We start from the raw sequence: 20346 nt of genomic DNA, 5'->3' as shown, positions 1-20346 counted from the left end.
TGATTTAGCAGGACTTACGTAACTTGTATTATGCAGGAAAGAAATTAATATTTCTTTGACGGCCGGATGTTCGGTTGTTCATTGGGGCTGAGCCTCTGGACAGTGCTGTCCTATATGGAGGTATTTGTACATGAGGGACAGTGGTCAGTGGGCCACCCCTCCAAGGGCACCTAAGTGTACACTCGCCGCGGTGAGGGAGAGATTTGGCAGTGGTGAAAGGGCTGTCGGTCGGGAGGCTGACCTTAGCTCGTGGTCACGCGCGCCATGTAAACGGCAAAGGTGTATATTTTTGATGTAAACATACCTATGAATAATAAGTGATTATCTCAACTCTCGTGTTTCATTACAATCTGGATGCATTCCAACCGTTATACAGTCCTCTTCAATTCATCGTCCTCCGGTACATTTACGTTTTCGTCTGCGGACGCTAAGAGCATGTATGTCACTCATCCATACCATATTTATAATTTTCAATAACTTCCAATAAAGTTAAAACTTTCTCAACTAGCCCAAGATCTTCCTCATGGTTCAGACTGCTCCCACACCAAATACTATCGGAATGGGTTCAGCGGTACATTCGTGAAAACGAACGGAATGAGTTACTTTGTTAATTAATAATACTGATATTGGTATGGATTAAACAAGTTGGGAATTGAATAAACTCTGTATTAATTACGTCGAATCATATTACGTAGGGCATATCGACCAATAAAGGCGTTTTTCAAAACTATGATACAGTTCAAAAGTGCAAGAGTTAATAGCGTTTAGAAGGGTAAATATTTTCCCGTACTTTGCGTAATATTCTTCAAATTAATAAATATAGTTTCCTACATATTTTGTAAATTATCATACCTTCCTCATCAGATTTCAAGCAACCTTACGACAACTTTCATATACATCAGCTGAGCGGTTTAGTCGTGGAAAGGCAAAATACAGAGTTACTTTCGCATTTAGGATATTAGTGTCAAAGTATGGATTGCCATGGGTTAAGCGTTGTATAAACATTGAATTCTATTACCTACGGCTGCGCTAGCATATCAGTAAAATGAAATGAAATGTGCGTATGGCTTTACTGGCAGTGAGACCCGTTTAGGGATGTCCATGAGGTAGGTGCAAGTCTCTTTAATTGACCCCACTTCGGTGGCTTGCACGCTCCCCGAGCGGGAACTGAAACCACAAACGCAAGGTCGAGAAACATCAACGCTAGCCGCATGACCACAAACAGTCCACGCATGTTTTAGTGCAACCAAGACGTTACAAGCGACGCATGATGCATAGCGGCTAATACGAGTATGGCTGTATGGATTGAACGCGTAAGAGGATTGAGTAAGCACTGTATTCATTGCGCTGAATCGTATTATGTAGAACATATCAAATTATAAAAGCATGTTCACAAATGCGATAAAAAAGTCAAAGAGTAAACAGCTTTTCCAAACAGTAATTATTGCTCCGTATTTCCCGTTATATTCCTCAAATCAGTACATACATTGTACTACACACTTCCTAAACCATCCAGTATTCTTCCTCAGCCTGCAAGCTATCTCCGTACCAAATATTATCAAAATCAGTTAAAAGGTATAGTCTTGAAGCGTAACAGGTAAAGTTACTTTCGCATTCATAATAGCACGAATTATTAGCATGTTACCGTTAGTTATATATGTAATTTCAATGCCCGATTGCCCAGATTCTGTGAGGCCAGATCGTGCTGCTGACATCTGTAACGGTTTCAGTGTATCTAGTTAAGTGATCTCAGTATGTTTATAGAACTATTACGTACTGCACACCAGAGAACAAAACAGCATCATTCAGTGCCATTTTTTTCATACATAATTGCTGTTGCAATGTATTTGCATCCAACATATAGCGATGACAGACCACGTCGTAGGGCACAGCTTTTGTTAGAGACGAAACGTTCACCGACGTTCCCGGCGACGTTAGACGTAATTTTGCACAAATTATGCCTCTGAGTGGCTGAAAAGCGCAGGCACTCCGTAACGTGTGTACACCTTGTGCGTTGCCTATAACCCAGGCAACCGCTCAAAGAAAGGGGATGGGCCAGGAAAATGGCCGCCTGAGCTGTTCTAGACGCTTCAGTCCCGGACCGCGCTGCTGCTACGGTTGCAGGTTCGAATCCTGTCTCGAGCATTGATGTGTGTGATGTCCTTAGGTTTAAGTAGTTCTAAGACTAGGGGACTGATGACGTCAGATGTTAAGTCCCATAGTGCTTAGAGCAATTTGAACCATTTTTGAACCACGAGAACTGACTCGACATTCGCTTGTAAAATGCCTTTGCCAAGTCTTATTGTTTGTATATTAGTCTAACCCATAATATTGGTAGGTAGCATGCTGCACGCCAGTGCAGTAGACCCTGCCAGTCCAGTGAATTCTTATAGTCCCAGGCCTAGCGTCGCCAGAAAGCGTCAGCGAACAGAGGTAAAATGTTGTTCCCCATGATCTGATCTATCACACCTAGCCTTTTGGTGTAAAGAGCGTGTGCAGTCATAAAGCATCGACTGCACCACGACCAGGGCAGCGCCACGAAACGGCATCAAGAAAGCGCTTCCTCCAGGAAGACAGAGTTCAGTGACCACTGTAACATTGATATAACGAACCGTCCATCGCTGGTCGACCCAGTTAGATCGCAAATAGCATCAGTACTAACATAAAAACATTACTTCGTCTGCGAGTATTAATAGAGAGTAAAGTACTTGTATGTAGCAGGCAGAGGTAGCATAGGAATCAAGTTAAGTTACGTATCTTCTCTTAACAGAAATAAAGTTTTGTATTAATTAAAAGTGTTCTGTACAGATTAATATCGATATCTGCCGCCGGCCATCCCAGCTTTTCTCCTTCCTTTTTTGTGCTGGAGCACACTCCCACAGTAGCCAACACTTCGTCATCGAGGATTCCAGAACCTCCGCCACCTTCGCTCTACACCGCTCCGTCGCAGCGCGTCACTAATACGTCTCTCTTTCCTTTCAGTTTCAGATGCGCATTCCTGCTAATTGTGATTTTTATTACAGTCTAGCTGCGACGCTGTCACTATTTGTGTATAATTCCCTTGTTGCAGCACTCCTCTCATTAACATGGCCTCTAACAAGCGTCCTACACCACCGGCGGCTGCGTCTCCGATTTCTGCAGGTTTTGATGTAGTGCTGTTTATTCAGTTTCAGAATCAACAAAAGTCGCAGTTGACGACAGCAGTCCAGCAGCCCAATAATGCTCAAGCCGCTGCTACGTCAACTCGGTCACAACAGCCAGCCACATCCACTGTAGCAACTCCGTGCATTCCACCGTTCCGAGCTTTCGACAAAAAGCAATAGGAACGGCACGAGTACTATGATCAGTTCCACGCTTATGGTGCTGCACATCACTTGCAACGTACTGAGAAATTTTCTTAGTCCTTGTCCATGGCCGGCACAGGAGTTTACCACCTCGCTCAGAAGTTATTCCCGACTAGTGTGCCGGAGTCGCTACTTTTAGAAGACTTGGTTTCCACCCTCGATAAGTATTACGGGGATCAGGTACAAGTACAGCAGCTTGTTGCAAGTGCGGAAAAAGCGAGAACAGAGATACTGTCATTGGGTGACTAAAACTCTGTGTCTGACACGACATTGTTTTCAATGTAGCTATGGACAATACTATAGTGACGTAATAGTTCGTGATGCAGTTATGTACAATGTGCCAGACAACAGGATTCGTGATCATATTCTGATTCTAAATTGAAACAAGTGTACCAAATTATTGAAGACTAGGGCACGTGTGTTAGTGCCATGCAAAATTTCGAGATAACTCCTGTCGGCAAGGCAAAGCAAACTGACAAACAGCTATGGCCTTGTGACTGAACACCATGCACAAATAAGCCGCCACGCCATGGCCAGAGTATACAAATGTCACCGCGTGTGCCAGTTATGAAATGATGTCCGTGCTGCTTTACCAAGTATAAAAGGCAACATTGCCTTCGCGGAACAGTGCTTTCTTTGCTTGTGGAAAGCCATCTCATGTACAGTCTCTCAGCTTACAACATAAAAATAGCTTCCCACCTCCCTCCCCCCCCCCCCCCCCCATTCACTCTTGGTAGTACGGAGCACCTTCTCGTTCAGTGAAAGTAGTTTTTTTCTTAATCGGCCACCGGTACTAGTAATGAACAAATTAAGGATGAGCCTTCAGCCCGAGCAAGGGCTGTGCAGTGACATTCAAACTTTTTCTGAACTTAGTTTTTACCAGACGCTGTGTGCGGCTTCAGTTAGATATTAACTCTTCAGTTATATTGCTTAATCGTGCGAGTTATGAACTGTTGGGCTCACCACAGTTGACAAAATCTCTCAAGTAATTTACTGCATACAATGGTCAGGACATTCCAGTGCTTGATACAAGTAGTTTGCCTACCACATCACAGTCCCGCACCAGAGCAGTGACACCACACCATTTTGCGTTCAGGGGACTGAAAATATTTTTGGGTTAGATGCATTTGCTTTTTTTGGTCTTCATATGCAGGATATTGAACTTCCTGCTTCTTCTTTCAACCCAAAAGGCAGTATTACTCAACTGATTGCGGAGTATGCTGATTTATTTTCTGCTGGACTTGGCAGAACAAGTAATTTTGTGGCGCACGTTACTATGAAGGACAATGCGTAATAAGTTTCTTCAGATGTTTCGCGTCCCTCCCTATATTCAATGTTGCAAGTCAACTTGAAGAATGTCAAGACAGTGGTGTTACTGTTCCTGTTCAGGCTGGTCAATGGGGTTCTTCCTCAGTAATGTTACCAAATCGTTCTGGACGACTTTGTGTTGACTTTAAACCTAGTGTGAATCCACAAACAATAATTGATACTTATCCGTTGCCTCGCCATTCAGTTGCAAGTTCGAGGTGTCCCCTGGACAAACGTGCCTTTTGTGAGACTGAAATTCAGTACTTACACCATGTGGTTAATAGCCGAGGCGTTCACCCTCTTCACTCACACTTGCTGGCTATGCAGGACCTCCCCTACCCTTATCACCCCTCCTCTCGGGAAGATGCATATTATACCAACGCAGCCCAGATCACGGCTCCGCTCCATCTTTTGCGCCGGAAGAATGTGCCTTTTGTTTGAACCAAAGAGTGTCAGGAGGCATTCCAGAAACTTAAGAATGCCTTGTTGTGTGACAGATGCGTTGTTCATTTCGATTCCGCTAAGCCTGTCGTTTTGACAGTGGACGTTTCTTCATACGGAATTGGGCTCTCGCACATATTTGGTTCACACGACAGGCCGATTGCTTTCACTTCCAAGTTATTGCCTAAGACTCAATTTAACTATTCCCAAATGGAGAAGGTAGAGCTCGCTGTTATCTGTGGTGTGACCAAGTTTCACCATTGTCGGTTTGGTCGGAAGTTTTACCTAGTGGCGGACAGTAAGCCACTTCAGTCTTTGTTTCATCCATAGAAATTACCACGCACGGCTGAGAAGCTGCAGCGTTGGGTTTTGTTACTGTCACAATACCATTACGAAATACTGTACCCGCGCACGTCGAAGCATGCAAATGCAGACACCCTTTCTCGCCTTCCTGTTGGTTCTGATTCTAAATTCGATGCTACTGCCGCATCTTGTCAGATCGATGCGTAGGACATTGGACTTTTACAGATTTTTCCATTGCCCTATAGCAAAACACCACAAGTCACAGACTTAAGCCTTTTGTTGCACAACATTCGTACTGCTTGGCGTCGTCCTGTAAAAACCGTGCAAAATTATTTTGTGCACTGATATTTTGCTCCTCGGAATAGCCTTTCCATTCAGCATAGTTGATTTTATTGAAAAAGCCTCTGGACAATCGTGTGTGATTACTGCTAAAGTGTTGCAAAAAGATGTGTTGTGATTGCTCCACCAAGGACATTGGGGAATTGTACGCACAAAACAGTTAACGCGTCGGCACTGTACTTGGCCTGGCTTGGACATCCACATCGAACAGACGACGCCACAGTGTCGCGCTTGTGCTCAAAATCTGTCGGTCTCGCCGCAACTGTTTTCAGCTTGGCAAAGTCTCAATCGCCGTGGCAACGAGTGTATATTGCCTTTTCTGGCCCCTTTTCGAACATTAGTTGGCTTTTTGTTGAGGACACTTACAGCAAGTATTCTTTTGCAGTGCCCATGACCTCGACTACGTCGCCTAGTATCACTGAGGCTTTGACGTCTATTTTTTGCTCGGAAGGTTTGCCTAAATTGTTGGCTACGTACAATGGACAACAATTTACGGCTCAGGACTTTGAACACAGCCTATGGTATCACTCACCTTACCAGTGCTCCATTTCATCTTCAGTCAAACAGAGAAGCTGAACAATTTGGGCGTGCTTTCAGGCAACAGGTGAACAAACGACGTGCCTTCCACAGTCGGGAGCCACCGCAGCTACTCTTCGTCGCAACGTACTGTTCCCAGCCCCGCGACGGTCTGTCGCCGGCGGAGCTTATACATGGCCGGCGCCACCGCACGCTGCTCCAGTTGCTGCACCCACCGTTTTGCGCCTGATGTCTCTATTATTTTCAGAGTTTTTGGTCGCACCAGGAGATAGGAAGATTCCACGAAATTTGGGCGCTTGCATGTATTTAATTCAAGGTCCTGCTGGGTTCCTGCGCCGCCATCAGAACCAGATTCGATCTTGTCGCTTGCGAGATTCTTCCACCGACAGTCTGTCCCCAGATTCGCATTCTAACCGGATCTTGTGCCGGCGCGGCGCCGCCGGTTGGCTCTTCGGCTCCCCCTCCGGAACCCATGAAGCTGGACCCGTCGCTTTCGCCGCCGCTGCAGTCCGGTATCCCGGCGCTCGACTATTCACCGTCCTTGGACCTGGCGCCGTCGTCGTCGTTATCGTCGTCGTCGTCGTCGCCGCCGTCACCTGTCCATTTGCGCAGGAAGAAGTGGTGACAGCGATCTCAGAAATCAAAAACAAAAAGGCGCCTGGACCGGATGGTATCCACTCTGAGGTACTGAAACAAATTGCACCGCAGATCACCCCGTTCCTCACAACGTTGTTAAACGATGCATTAAGGCTGGGCCGTGTGCCTGCAGTGTGGAAGACCTCCAAGGCGGTTATCAACAAAAAGGCTCCAGACAAAGACCCATCAGGCCCCAAGTCAAACAGACCAATTTGCCTTATCAATACACTCGGCAAAGTACAACAAAAACTACCTTGCAAAAGACTACAAGCACACCGAACACTACGGGGACTGACACCACACTAATACGGCTTCAGGGAAGGGAAATCTATAGACGACGCAATTAACAGAGCACTCCAAATAGTACATGACACACCCTCCAAATACACACCTGCAATTATGATAGACATCTCAGGCGCCTTCGACAACCTCTGGTGGCCGGCCTTGTTCAAGAGGCTCAGACACCTGCAGGTACCGGAGTCTCTGTATAATAGTTTCATGGACTACTGCAGAGACAGAACGGTCGTTTGGCAATTGGACAACCAGAAAGTGATTAAACGAATTACAAAAGGCTGTCCACAATGGTCGATCTGCGGCCCCATCTTCTGGGATATAGTTATAGAGCCGCTCCTACAGTTACTAGAGGAGCACATCCTGACAGGCGGAGTTGTCGCTTATGCTGATGATCTACTCGTCGCCGGCCGAAGTGGCCGTACGGTTCTAGGCGCTGCAGTCTGGAACCGCGAGACCACTACGGTCGCAGGTTCGAATCCTGCCTCGGGCATGGATGTGTGTGTTGTCCTTAGGTTAGTTAGGCTTAACTAGTTCTAAGTTCTAGGGGACTAATAACCTCAGAAGTTGAGTCCCATAGTGCTCAGAGCCATTTGAACCATTTCTACTCGTCGTAGTTTCAGCAAACAACCTTGCCCAGCTAGGAGAAAGAGCCAATGGAACACTTAGGACAATAACCCAATGGTGCACAGATAATAAATTAAAGATAGCAGGAAACAAAACAACTTATACAGTGCTAAAGGGTATCCTGCGCAGGAACCTAAGAGTCAAACTCGGGGACACAAACATAAAAAGACTAACAGTCACACGCTATCTAGGAGTATACATTGGTGAACGGTTGAACTTCCACGAACACATGCGAATATGCACAAACAAAGCAGAAAAGATAGTACACAAACTGGCTAGGCTAAATTCGGAACAATTCAGACTACCCCTGTCAGTGACACGAACATACCATTACGCTCTCTTCGAGTCAGTACTGTGCTTTGCTGCCAGTACGTGGGCCCACAGGTTAAATCTGTCAACCAACAGAACCATTGTACGTCGAGGCCAAAGAAGTGTTCTACTTCGACTAACAGGGGCATTCAACACAACATCAAATGACGCACTATGTGTCGTCATGGGAATCTTCCGCATAGATATCACCATCAGGTACCGCGCAGCAATGTACTGGCTTAGGATGGGGAGAATAGACCAGGTTCGGCAGATCACTGGTGTACCGATTGAGACAACACGCCAACTCAGAGCATGGCGAGTGGATACCTGGCAGAGCGAGTGGGCCAACAGCGATAAGGGCCGCCGTGTATACAACTTCTTCTCTGACATCCGGGAAAGACTAAGAGTAAAACATATTGATCCCAGCCGCGGTATGGTACATTTCATCACAGGACATGGCCCTTATCCCACGCACCTGTACCGCGTGAGTCTGGAGCAGACTAATAGATGCACATGCGGGGAAGAAGGTTCCCCTGAACATACTGTCTTCTTCTGCGGACAAGGCACGAACATAAGACACACAGTACACATAAATCGCCTGAACACACAGAACGAACTATATGCCATAATACGCGACCCGGAAAGGTGGACTGAACTCAACAAACTAACGGACGAAATCTCGAAGATCCAACAAATAGAATACTTGCGCAACAGACCCTACCGAAGGCAAGTCGGTCCAAACAGACGTCACGATGCCCAGGGGGACACATACGATTAGCACCACGAGTGATGAAGAAGAAACAGATAAAGACCAGGGCACCAACACATATATTGAAGCGTCCAGCGCGGATGATCCATAGTGTCAACCTAGTCAAATTCAAAAAACAGACTGGAACAACCGACAAGAGGTGCACAAGTCACACACAATCCTAAAAACAGATTGCACCTATATGTAAATAGTTAACAGCATCTCCATGTCTAATAAGAGCTTAAAGCTGGGTACCTCTTCAAGGGACCTACGCCTTCCGTTAAGAGGCAGCACACAGTCTGGATGGATCTTTTGAGCCCAACCCGACGGATACCTATGGTAAATCGGGGAAAACCACCGTTCAGGCTGTGTTGCTGGCTGGGCCGGAAGGTGCTAATTGCCACACAACGTATCATTGTAAGTCTCATTGGCTCAGCGTGAACTGTTTGTACAACCAACCTACACAGCCTATACCTCAACCTCCACTATACAAATAACTTCTGATCTGAAGCTTAAAGTTAGGCACCTCTTCAAGGGACCTACACCCCCTGGTAAGAGGCGGCGCACGTCCTGGATGGAAGGATCTTAATTGTGGTTCCTCTCTTTTGAGCCCAACCCCACGGATACCTATGGTAGATCGGGGAAAACCACCGTTCAGGTCGTGTTGTGGGCTGGGAGGTGCTTGCACCTGATGTACTATACTAGGGGCCTTGTAGGCTCAACACAAACCGTTAGCGTCATTAACTTTATTACTTTTACCACAAGTACCCTTTCATTAGCAACTTTGAGCCAAGCACAAAATCAGTTACCTCTCTATTGTATATCGTAAATAGTTTAGCAGGCTGGACATGGAGGTCTTAGTTTCTAGCTTTAACGTACTCTAATCTCTTCTAGTTAAGTTAGTTTTTAGGATGGTAGATGTTAAAGGCATGGTGAGCGACGGTCAGCGTCTTTAGGGTCATTCCAAGACCCTGGCCGCCGCCCACAGCCAGGTGACAGGCAATATTATACCTATCCCTTCTCTATTCAGTTCTCTCCCTTCCTTCCTTCTAAATATTTAATTTAGCTTTGTTTATTAATATCTTACTTGATTTTGTATTAGTTATAAGTTTTTCTAATGCTGCACAAAAAAAAGGATATAAAATGGATCTAAACAAATAGAGCCCGCCTCCACGTGGCGGGACACGGGCAACGGTGTGAGGGGACGGGAGCCGGGGTGGTGTTACTTTCAGTCACTCCGGACCCCGCACCCAGTCACAGCGGCTAAGTGGCAACATACGACCCACCATAAGAAATTAGACGGTGGGTCGTAAAATATAAGCAGCTAGTGAAAAAAAAAGTGAGTGTCCGTTTTAGTCGGACGGGCTCTGGAAGAGGGTGGGTGGCATATCAGGGTTTTTCCGACGGACGTTCCCCTCGGAGCGCAGAACGGATTACGGAGCGCGACTGGGAGCTAGGCGTCGGTTCTAGTTCCGGCTCCCAGCTCCTCGCCCATTCAGCTTCCTGCCTCCCCCCCCCCCCCTCCCCCCCAAATCGAACCACACTGTTGTTGTAAGATAGCTAGGTAGCTCCCTTCACGACTACGATGCAGCATTTTGTGGGGCAGGAGTGTGCAGTCCTAGAGCATCTACTACACACCGAACAGCGCAGCTCCGCGAAACGGCGTCAAGAAGTCACTGATCTGCGCGCCACTGGAAAGAGCGCCATTGGAAAAAGTGGGCAACGCCACACTCCCAGGAAGACAGAGTTCAGCGCCCCCTGTCAACACTGATTTAACCAGCCCTCCCATCGCTCGTCGGTCCAGTTCTGTCGCAGTCTTCGAGAGCATCAGTACTGAGTAATACGAAGATGTTTCTTATCCTGCGTCCAGCGAGTAGTAATACGGAGTAAAGTACTTGTATGTAAGAGGCAAAGAAAACATAGGAATCTTGATAAAGATTTCTATTAATTAGAAAAATTAATAGAAATAGGATACGACGAATTATGTTGTCAATTTGCCTGCTAAGTCCCCCGGATTTGACTCCTCTTGATTTCTTCCTTTGGGGAGCACTCAAGTCTATGACGAAGCCCCCACTATGCCACACGATATTTGTCGTCGAATTGTCAGTGCCTGTTCTACCTAACATCCTTTGCAATTACATCTGTTCATCGCTCTTTCGATCAGCGGTTCCAAAAGTATCATTCAGTCCATGGTCATCATGGTCATCAGTCTGAATAACATGATTCAATAAAGGACAGATTTATTTCTTTGATGGACTAAATTATGTTATGTGATTTGGGTGGTTACCTAATCATTCTCAGTAAATTGTTTATTTCACTTATGTGTGTACATTTTTGCATTGCAGTGTCAAACAAAGTAACAGCATGTACTGGATGTAGCTGGTAACAGTGTCATTACGCGTTTACGTTCAGCATGGAAAGACGTTTCGTTAAGAAGAATATTTCCTTTTAACCCTACAGCTGCTCACCAAAGTATTTTTTAATAAAATGTTTAATTTCTACGAATGTATCCTATTTGATATAATTTAGAGCAGTGTAGGCAGATACAGTTGTTCGACAGCATGTATTTTACATCTAAATGGTTCAAATGGCTCTGAGCACTATGGGACTTAACAGCTATGGTCATCAGTCCCCTAGAACTTAGAACTACTTAAACCTAACTAACCTAAGGACAGCACACAACACCCAGCCATCACGAGGCAGAGAAAATCCCTGACCCCGCCCGGAATCGAACCCGGGAACCCGGGCGTGGGAAGCGAGAACGCCACCGCACGACCACGAGATGCGGGCATTTTACATCTAAGAAGCACACAGCTACGTACAGGAAAAAGCTAGGTCAAATCTTTCATCTAACGTTTTGATATATTTGTTGCTTTTTGCAGTATATAAGACCTCTTTACTTTTGAAGAATGGATAGTTGATTTCTCTGTTTCTGTTCACGTAAAACTTGGAGGATGCGCAAATGCTAATGGTTTTCCCAAGTCCTCTATGATAGACTCAGGCCTTTGTCGTATTTCCACATAGAACATTCGTAGAGGAGCTGCATCTATGTCGTAACTTGGTTCAAGTGAAAAAACCTTTATTCTCGCAGCGCAGCCCTACCTCTCGGCATACAACTACGTAGCCTGGTCCGAGACGCCTGTTTGGCAGTTTTCTCCGCAAATGCCGTTTCTAGCCACCGTGCTCTCACATTCTAGGACACTTATCGCATATTTTTAAAACAGGTTTAAACCTCAACATTAGCATACGCTATATCACTAATTGTCTTCTCAAGAGCTATCGAATGCATTTTTAAAAAATATACGGTTCCATTTAGAAAAACAAACTTACTTACTTCGGTATCTCAGTTCATGCTACAGCTAAAAATGTTAACCAAAGAAAAACGCCGGTGCTCCTCGAACCTCTAAAATTTGCCGAAAACCACATTTCGATATGTGTAAGCATTCACGGCATAACAGAGGTGTTTCGTCTTATGTGCCTCATCCTGTGTATAACTTCAAGTGAATGGTGTATAATCAATTGTGCTAGTATACGACTGTAGAATATACGCTTGTCATTTAAAACAAAGGCGTTTTTCTCTGCCGCAAGACATTTTCTTTGAAATTTCAATCTCCCACTTTTTCCCTGGAGTGGGAAAGTATTTTGTTAGTACCACACATATAACGAGAAATAATCATCATAATAAAATAAGAGAAATAAAATTTCACAAAGAAAGATTTAAGTGTTCGTTTTTCCCACGCTCTTTTCGAGAATGAAACGGTGGAGAAGTAGCTTAAAGGTGGTTCGATGAACTCTCTACCACGGACATAATTCTGAATCGCTGAGTAATCATTAGATGTAGATGATACTCTGAAAAATGTATTCTTCTTACGACAATGCCATTATAGAAGTGCCCACGCTAGTCCCATATGGTGGAGCTGTGTTCCTTATTGTTCTACCAACTGCAGTATGCGGCATCACCTCGTTTGTGTAAGATCTGCCGCTTAAAATGATTGGCACCGTGCCTTGTTGATACACATAGCGAATGCCAGTCGCAAAAGAAACTTTAATCGCCTTGAATCAAAGGGCATATTTGAGTCACTGGGCATCAATGGAATCCGACAAGTCTGCATCTGTAGGAAAAGGTGATTAGCTGTACCATCTATTGTTACATTGCACGATAACCGTCTCATTGTCTTTGTCGAGAATTCGTCTTTTATTGTTTCAGCTCAATTCACTATTCCAAAAAAGATCTGTGTTCATGCATGACTCGAACTCTTCGAACAATTCATGTCAGTTCGGGAAATCTAGAGCTCTGTTCGAACGGCCCGCGATCTGCTGACTTTCGTTGCTACTATAACCACGACCTTCATTAGAGTTGGTGTGACACTGTAGATTTTAATAATCAAAATAACTGTGAAACAGGCACTACTGTATCTTCTAGGGTGTATGTCAAATGTAACAACAACCCCTAATCAGAAGTAAGACTTTGCAGTCATGTTTCTGTCAAATTCTCCAGCTTTCGTTCGTCCCGTGATCTAACGACACCTGAAGGTCCTGCTTCCACAGACGGGTATTGCTGCTGTAATTTACGCCTGCGACAGGAATTACAGTCAGTTTACCACGTTATATTTCGATTGTTGGTCGCTTAATTTTCCAGTAACCTTGGGCATTGTTTTGGAGTATAGAAATTTGAGGTAAATCAAAAATGGTTCAAATGGCTCTGAGAACTATGGGACTTAACAGCTGAGGTCATCAGTCCCCTAGAACATAGAACTACTTCAACCTAACTAACCTAAGGACATCACACACATCCATGCCCGAGGCAGGATTCGAACCTGCGACCGTAGCGGTCGCGCGGTTCCAGACTGAAGCGCCTAGAGCCGCTCGGCCACTTCGGCCGGCGTGAGGTAAATCGGTCAGCCACCTTCCGAGATGTTTGTTAACAACGTTTCTGTATGTAACCTAATCCTCCCAAATGTTTATAATGGGAACGTGCAGAAATTTTAAGTAAATCGGCCAAGAGCTTTTACAGAGTTTGGTAACAACCTTTCCCTTTCATACGGTGTATTACATATATGTTTCAAGTAAGATTACTGAGTCTTATGAAGACAGTGACCTTCCCTTCGTATTGAAGGTAAAGTCAGCAAAATTTTCATTAAGATCAGAATAATGCTGTAGATTTGTATCAATTACAAACGAACGTTCTTATGCATATGGACACGATCCGATGTGTCAACCGTGTTGCCATACGTGAAAATTCTGCGTTCATTATTATTGTGTTCGGTTTGTGATTGAAATACATTTCTCATTGTGTTTTTCTTCCTTTACATTGGGTTCCTTTGACAACGGCGAAATGACGAAATGCGGAAGAAAGAAATGAACTAAATATTTTGTGGTCAAAGAGAGAGTTTTTTTGTATCTGGAGACATTTCGTCAGCTTTTCTGCAACATAATTTATTGTCCTCCTACACAGCACAGAACAATATTTTAACCTCGTTGGACTTGTTGGTGACAATCTTAAGAATTCAGCATCATACGAATTGGTCATGCCGTCGCAGGCACACAATAGCTGCTAATGACCGTGACTTGTCATGGCTATAACCAGCTGATCTGTATATGCTTTTATAAGAAGGCAACACGGGTGGCTGTAAACAGTGATACGGACTGATATAAATAATTTATCGAAGCAACCACGACAATGTAATCCAATGTAGTGTGTAAAGGGCTGTGTTTGCTGAAAAAGTTCGTCGAAGAAATCCTCGTGATTGTAATGCTGCACGCACACATGTAAAGAACCGTAAGTTGTTTATTCGCACCTGAAATAGAACAAGTATTTACAGACATTAGGAACTATCAGCAGAGACGTGGGACGTACGAATTGGTGTAAATACTCACCAGCAGGTACGCACTGGCGCTTCTCAGGCCGTAGAAACGGGTGTCGCTCCACTCGTAGAACGAGTTCACTGGGAAGTACGGGATGACGGGTATGTCGGAGATCTTGAGCCGGTACAGCCGCTCATTGATGATCACGGACGGGTAGTAGGTGTGGCGGCGCTCTGTCGAGACGTAGTCTTCGCTGAACTCTCCCCAAACGAATTGCTGCGAAGCAAAAAGGCACAGCTGCAGCAGACCGGAATCTCATCGGCTCTATTACACACAGAATCCTATAGTTCGTAAAAAACCTTGTTTTTTCCTCAGTCTCAGTTGCACATTTTTAAACAGATGACATTCTTCGAACTCGTATCAGAAAACTCTGATATGAGATTCCGGCACAGACTGAACTGCACTGATCTGAAGATGATCCAGAGGGATCGAAACATGTCGTGCATTTAAAGATCGGCAGCTGACGCCCAAGACTAAATGTAGAGTCGAAATCAGTACCAGTACTATTTAGCAAAAAGACTGATTCCCAGGTACTCATTTTTTTTTCAACGAACATTTTAATGAAAACATTCCAACAATATTTTTCATTTTCTGTTTACAATGAAAGTCACACCACGATTTCAAAAATTTTTACAAGTTCCCTTCCCTTTATTAATGTAAATAAATATATTATTCGGGAAAACAGAGAGCGTGCAAAATGCCATACAGGTCTCCACAAAAACGAAGTAAGTGCCAATGAAAAATCTCAAGCATTTATCACATTTGTTAATATTAAACATTTTACAAATAAATATTGCAAATACATTATCCTATGATTACATTATTTCCAATCTTTCTTTTAATTTTATAGAGCACAAAACAATTGTTTTCATTAATTGTTCTAATTTTTAGTGGCTGCATTGAAAGAGGTCAGCATCTCTAGCATATCCTTTTCTTTTTCACCTGAGAATCTTTTTTCTATTTGTTACGGTAAAACAAATTTATTTATTGAATCAGTGGTAATCCGTTTCTTTAAAATTTTTAGGTTCTCCAGTCTTTATGTTCTTTAACCTTTTTTCTTATCTTTACGACAACATGGGCAGTTTCTTTCACTTGAATCAAACTACATTTAGAAACACTTAATTTCTTTGTATTAATATGTCTATCGGCTGCCTTTTAAAATAAAAAATTCCTGATGCTGGAGCATAGTAAGCACAAATCTACTGTAATGTGTCACGTTATCCATAAGGTTTACAAGTTCCATAGTTAGTTGAGACTCTGACAGCCTTCCAGAATCACACTTTTCATATCATGCGACCATTCTGGCTCATCCGATCGTCCCATACTACATAATTCGTTTCGGACGTGTGTCGTCGTGTTTGAAGACGACAGGGCACCTGTCCACACAGCTGGCACCTCCAGGACTGATTCTGTAAGCTTGAGGGTGCGTTGTCGCATTTCCCATGGTCACCACAGTCACCATGTCTCGATATTATTGTGCCTTTGTGGTCTGCTTTGGAGAAAATGGTGCATGTGATCGCTGTCTACCTCATCATCTTTATCGGAACTTACAACTACTTTGAGGGAAGACTAGTGTACTATAAAATAAAGAGTTCCTTAAAAACAGTACAGGACCGATATTAATCAGTTCAGGGAGGACTGGAAGCTATTTCGAATACCAGTGATTTTTCTTACACTGAATCACTTGTGGTAAAGCCTTGTGTTTGTGGTGTTTTCATATATGAATGCGCCTTTTTTAAAAGGCCATAAGTCACTACATTGGTTACATCGCGTTTTATAGATATTCATGTATTATGAGGGCAGATCCACCATTTATAATAAGTCTGGTTGATTTTTAATGTGAAATTGAAAATATCATTTTGATTTAAATGGGCTTAAGTAACCGACATGCGCCCTTTTAAAAAGTGAGCAGTTGGCAATTGTCCATTGAGTGCAAACATTCAGAGGGTAAAAAGGTGCCAAGCACTTTGTGTATTTACCATGAAGGAACCGGTGGAAAGTGTGCAAATGAAGTCTGTTCCTCTTTATATTATTATCTGTAGCCTATCCTCGAAAACAGCAATGAGCTTAGAGTGTTTTGAGCTAACTAAAAGAGACAATAAAAACCAAACGCTCTGAAGAATCTTACTTTCCCTGACGGATTGTCAAAGTTTCGAACTTACCAGACTGTATTTCCCAGTAAGAGGACCTAGCTGCTAAACCTGCGATCATTTTAAAGCAGCTTCAACAGGATGGCAGGATATTCACAATTCGTGAAATAACACGGCACATTCTATAAAGTAGTACAAAATCTGGAAAACTTATAGTTCCAGAATTTCAGATGTGTCAACTTCTGTATGATGAAGGTTCCTGGACAAAACGGTATAAGAAGCCGCCAGAACCTGAAGAAACAAGGACCAAGTCAACGTGTGACATTACTTTGCAATCAGCATTTCTTTCAAATTTTGTATTTGAGTGCCAGAGTTGGACCTGTATCGACGGGTTAAAGAGGCACACATCCTTTATGGCACCTCAGCAAGAACATCTTCCGCCACCAACAAACTTACTCAGCAGGATGAGGGCCAATTAAAGTGCAAAAAATTAATGAGTTCGAAAAGATACAGCAGTAAATTCCAAGAGAGGATATGTAATTCTATGAGGAACCTTTCAAATGGACTACTGACAATAGTACACAATATAACGATGACTGAGGAACAGTTCATTACAACTGAAAAGACATGGGTTTTATATACCTTTTCCAATATGTCTACTTGTTTCTTTTGATAGTTTGAAAGTATGATGTCCATTTTCTGCATCTCAGAATCGTTTTTGTAATATGGCAAAATGCCAACATTTTTTTCTGTGTCGTCTTCCTATGAAACCAATTTTTTTAAGTGTGGATCTTTTCACATATGTCCATAACATTGTATGTATTTGTATTCATGAAGGAATTAATATACACGCCAATCAAGGGGTACATGAAATACTAGTTGTTATGAGCGGACTTTCTTACATACTGGTATTCTTTTTTCAAATTTACTATTGAGTTGGTTTTCTTGACTTACGCCCTATTAAAGAAAGACCGATTCATATTTGTTCACCACCTGTAGAACCCAAACAGTGATGCATCTCTAAATACACTCACTACTATCACAATGGCGTCGCTCTTACGAAAAGGTGGCAGGAAATAAATTTTGTGTGCCAACAGACCACTGATGTCAGCTAAACCAGATATCTACTACGAGGGTAATCCCAAAAGTAAGGTCTCCTATATTTTTTATAAGTACATAGACCTCTTTATTTCTACAATGGATTACATCAGTTTACAGCTTGAACATTTAGCTATTTTTCGACATAAACACCATTCCTGTCGATGCATTTTTGTAGGCGCTGTGGCAGTTTCTGTATGCCCATGTCATATCAGCTCGTCGCCGTGCTGTTCAGAATGTTATGAACCTCTTCTTTCACCTCGTCGTCAGAGCTGAATCGCTTTCCGACCAAATGTTCTTTTAACTTAGGGATGGGCACCAAGTCAGGACTATAGGGTGGATGGGTGATTATGTTCTACTGTATCTGTTGCCGAGAGATGTGTGGGCGAGCGTTGTCATGCAGAATGTGTAGGCCCTTGCTCAACATTCCACTTTTCCGGTTCTGAATTGCCCATTTTTCAGAGACTCACAATACCTGTCAGCGTTAATTGTGGTCCCAGTCGGCATAAAGTCGACCAACAATACCCCTTTCCGATTCCAAAATACGGTTGTCATGATTTTACCGGCAGACTACGTTTGAATTTCCGCGGATTTGGCGAAAAAGGATGCCGCCACTGGCGTGATTGTTGCTTGCTCTCAGGCGTAAAGTGATATGCCCCGGATTCGTCAGCCATAAAAATTGAGTCCAGAGAGTTGTCCTGTTCGGCTGCAAGGCGGTGAAGAAATGCGCGGGAAGCATCAACTCGTTGCCGCATGTGGTCCTCAGTCAGCATGCGTGGCACCCATCTTGCGCACACCTTCCGTTAAAATTCTGTGAGTAGTGCTTCGGGGAACCTCAGGAACCAACGCGCAGATACCATCCAGAGTGATTCGCCAATCTTCACGCATGCCTCGCTCAACCTTCCTCACTGTCTCCTCATAGACTGACGGTCTCCCGCTCCTTTGTTCGTCATGAATTTCGGCCCGACCAGCTGCAAACTCTCTATCCCACTTACGAATATTTTTGACATCCATGCACAAATCACCTTACACTTTCGACAGTTGGCGATGGATTTCAATCGGCGCAGTGCCCTTTGCGTTCAAAAACCGAATAACTGCGCGCAATTTGCAATTGGCCATAACATCCAACGGGAGCCCCATTCTCATCGGCTGCCAAGCCAAGACTGAGCGCCTTCATAACAGTGTTACCAACTGCTACACAAACAGATTTATGCACTTAAAAAAAAAGGAGACCTTACTTTTGGGATTACCCTCGTCGTTTCTGTGAAGCATTAAATTTTTCCTCTGTTGTTGAGTCACGTTATTATTATTTGGTGTTTAACTATCTACTGTAGGCACTTGGTGATAACAACTCTCAAATGTCAGAATAGAGACAGTAACGTTTTCTAAACGAATAGGGAAACGTGGATCGCATATTGCCTTTACCGGATGAGGAATGCAAAAAAAATAAATGATCAGGTGAAATGATAGGACACTGACAGCAGTTTTCGTGCTCGTTAACGACTTACCTGCACGATGGACGTCTTTCCAACAGCGGAGGCACCCAGGAGAACTACCTTGACGAGGTCCACTGAGTCCGGACTCTGCTCGACATCAGGGCTGGCCTGGTGGCGGCCGGCGTCCGCAGAGCTTCTCCGTTCCAGGTAGTCCAGGTCAAGGTCTGGAACGTGATATAACAACCTGCATAATTATATGTACGATACGTTATTCTAGGGAATTTGATTTTAATATCCGCTATTTTCCGGCAAAGTGATTAATTTCTCCTTACACTTGATACCTGTAACACTTAAACACATACAGCTTGTTCTTTAGAACAATTAGCTAATTTCGTACTACTCTAGAAAGACCTGGTTACATCTTCGGACATGAAGTTCTACGGTAGTTGAAGTTTGTTTTGCCCGACGGGAACGGGATACTTAATCCACATGAGTGAACACATTAGGAGACAAGCGTAAGTCCAGAATATCTAGTACTAAATATTGGTCCTCAGATTCCCCAAATCGTAATGCAGTTTGAGCGTTTGCGGAGCTACTGCTATGTATGAATATAGACGTAGGTGGAGCAGGTGTTAACTTACCGGCCTCGAATGATTAAAACTTTCCTTCGGGTGTCCAGATATGAGTATTACGTACATTCCTTAAATCATAGGCAAATAATGAAGTACTTCCTTAGAAAATGACATGAGTTTCATCTTCTCCGACCTTTTTAGAATCCGAGCTGGCGCTCTGTCATTCATCTTCTCGTTTTCGGTGGGACCTTAAATCCTAATCATCCTATATCGGAGGAAAGGTTTTTTGTGGGATATACTTTGATGACATCTCCACGGGTTATCAGCTGAGCGATAGCACCTTTTGCAAACTTTTCAACGAGCATCCTGATCGTTATCTTATCGCGAAGTTGACGAACAGGA

At 43.7% G+C, this 20346-nt stretch overlaps 1 protein-coding gene across 1 annotated transcript in view; it reads right to left on the bottom strand.

The window, feature by feature from the left end:
• The window catches only part of LOC126419585 (ras-like protein family member 10B), a 99035-nt gene that overhangs the window by 59076 nt on the left and 19613 nt on the right, over window positions 1–20346 (bottom strand). The window contains exons 3-4 of the mRNA XM_050086772.1: window positions 19445–19596; window positions 14761–14964 (exon numbers count right to left, since the gene is read on the bottom strand). Coding sequence (XP_049942729.1) covers window positions 14761–14964; window positions 19445–19596 — 356 coding nt within the window. The remainder of the gene's footprint in view (window positions 1–14760; window positions 14965–19444; window positions 19597–20346) is intronic.

Source organism: Schistocerca serialis, chromosome 9, assembly GCF_023864345.2.
Source record: "Schistocerca serialis cubense isolate TAMUIC-IGC-003099 chromosome 9, iqSchSeri2.2, whole genome shotgun sequence".
Lineage (NCBI taxonomy): Eukaryota > Metazoa > Arthropoda > Insecta > Orthoptera > Acrididae > Schistocerca > Schistocerca serialis.
The sequence above is the reverse complement of the archived record's forward strand: the minus strand, read 5'-3'. Positions and strand labels throughout refer to the sequence as shown.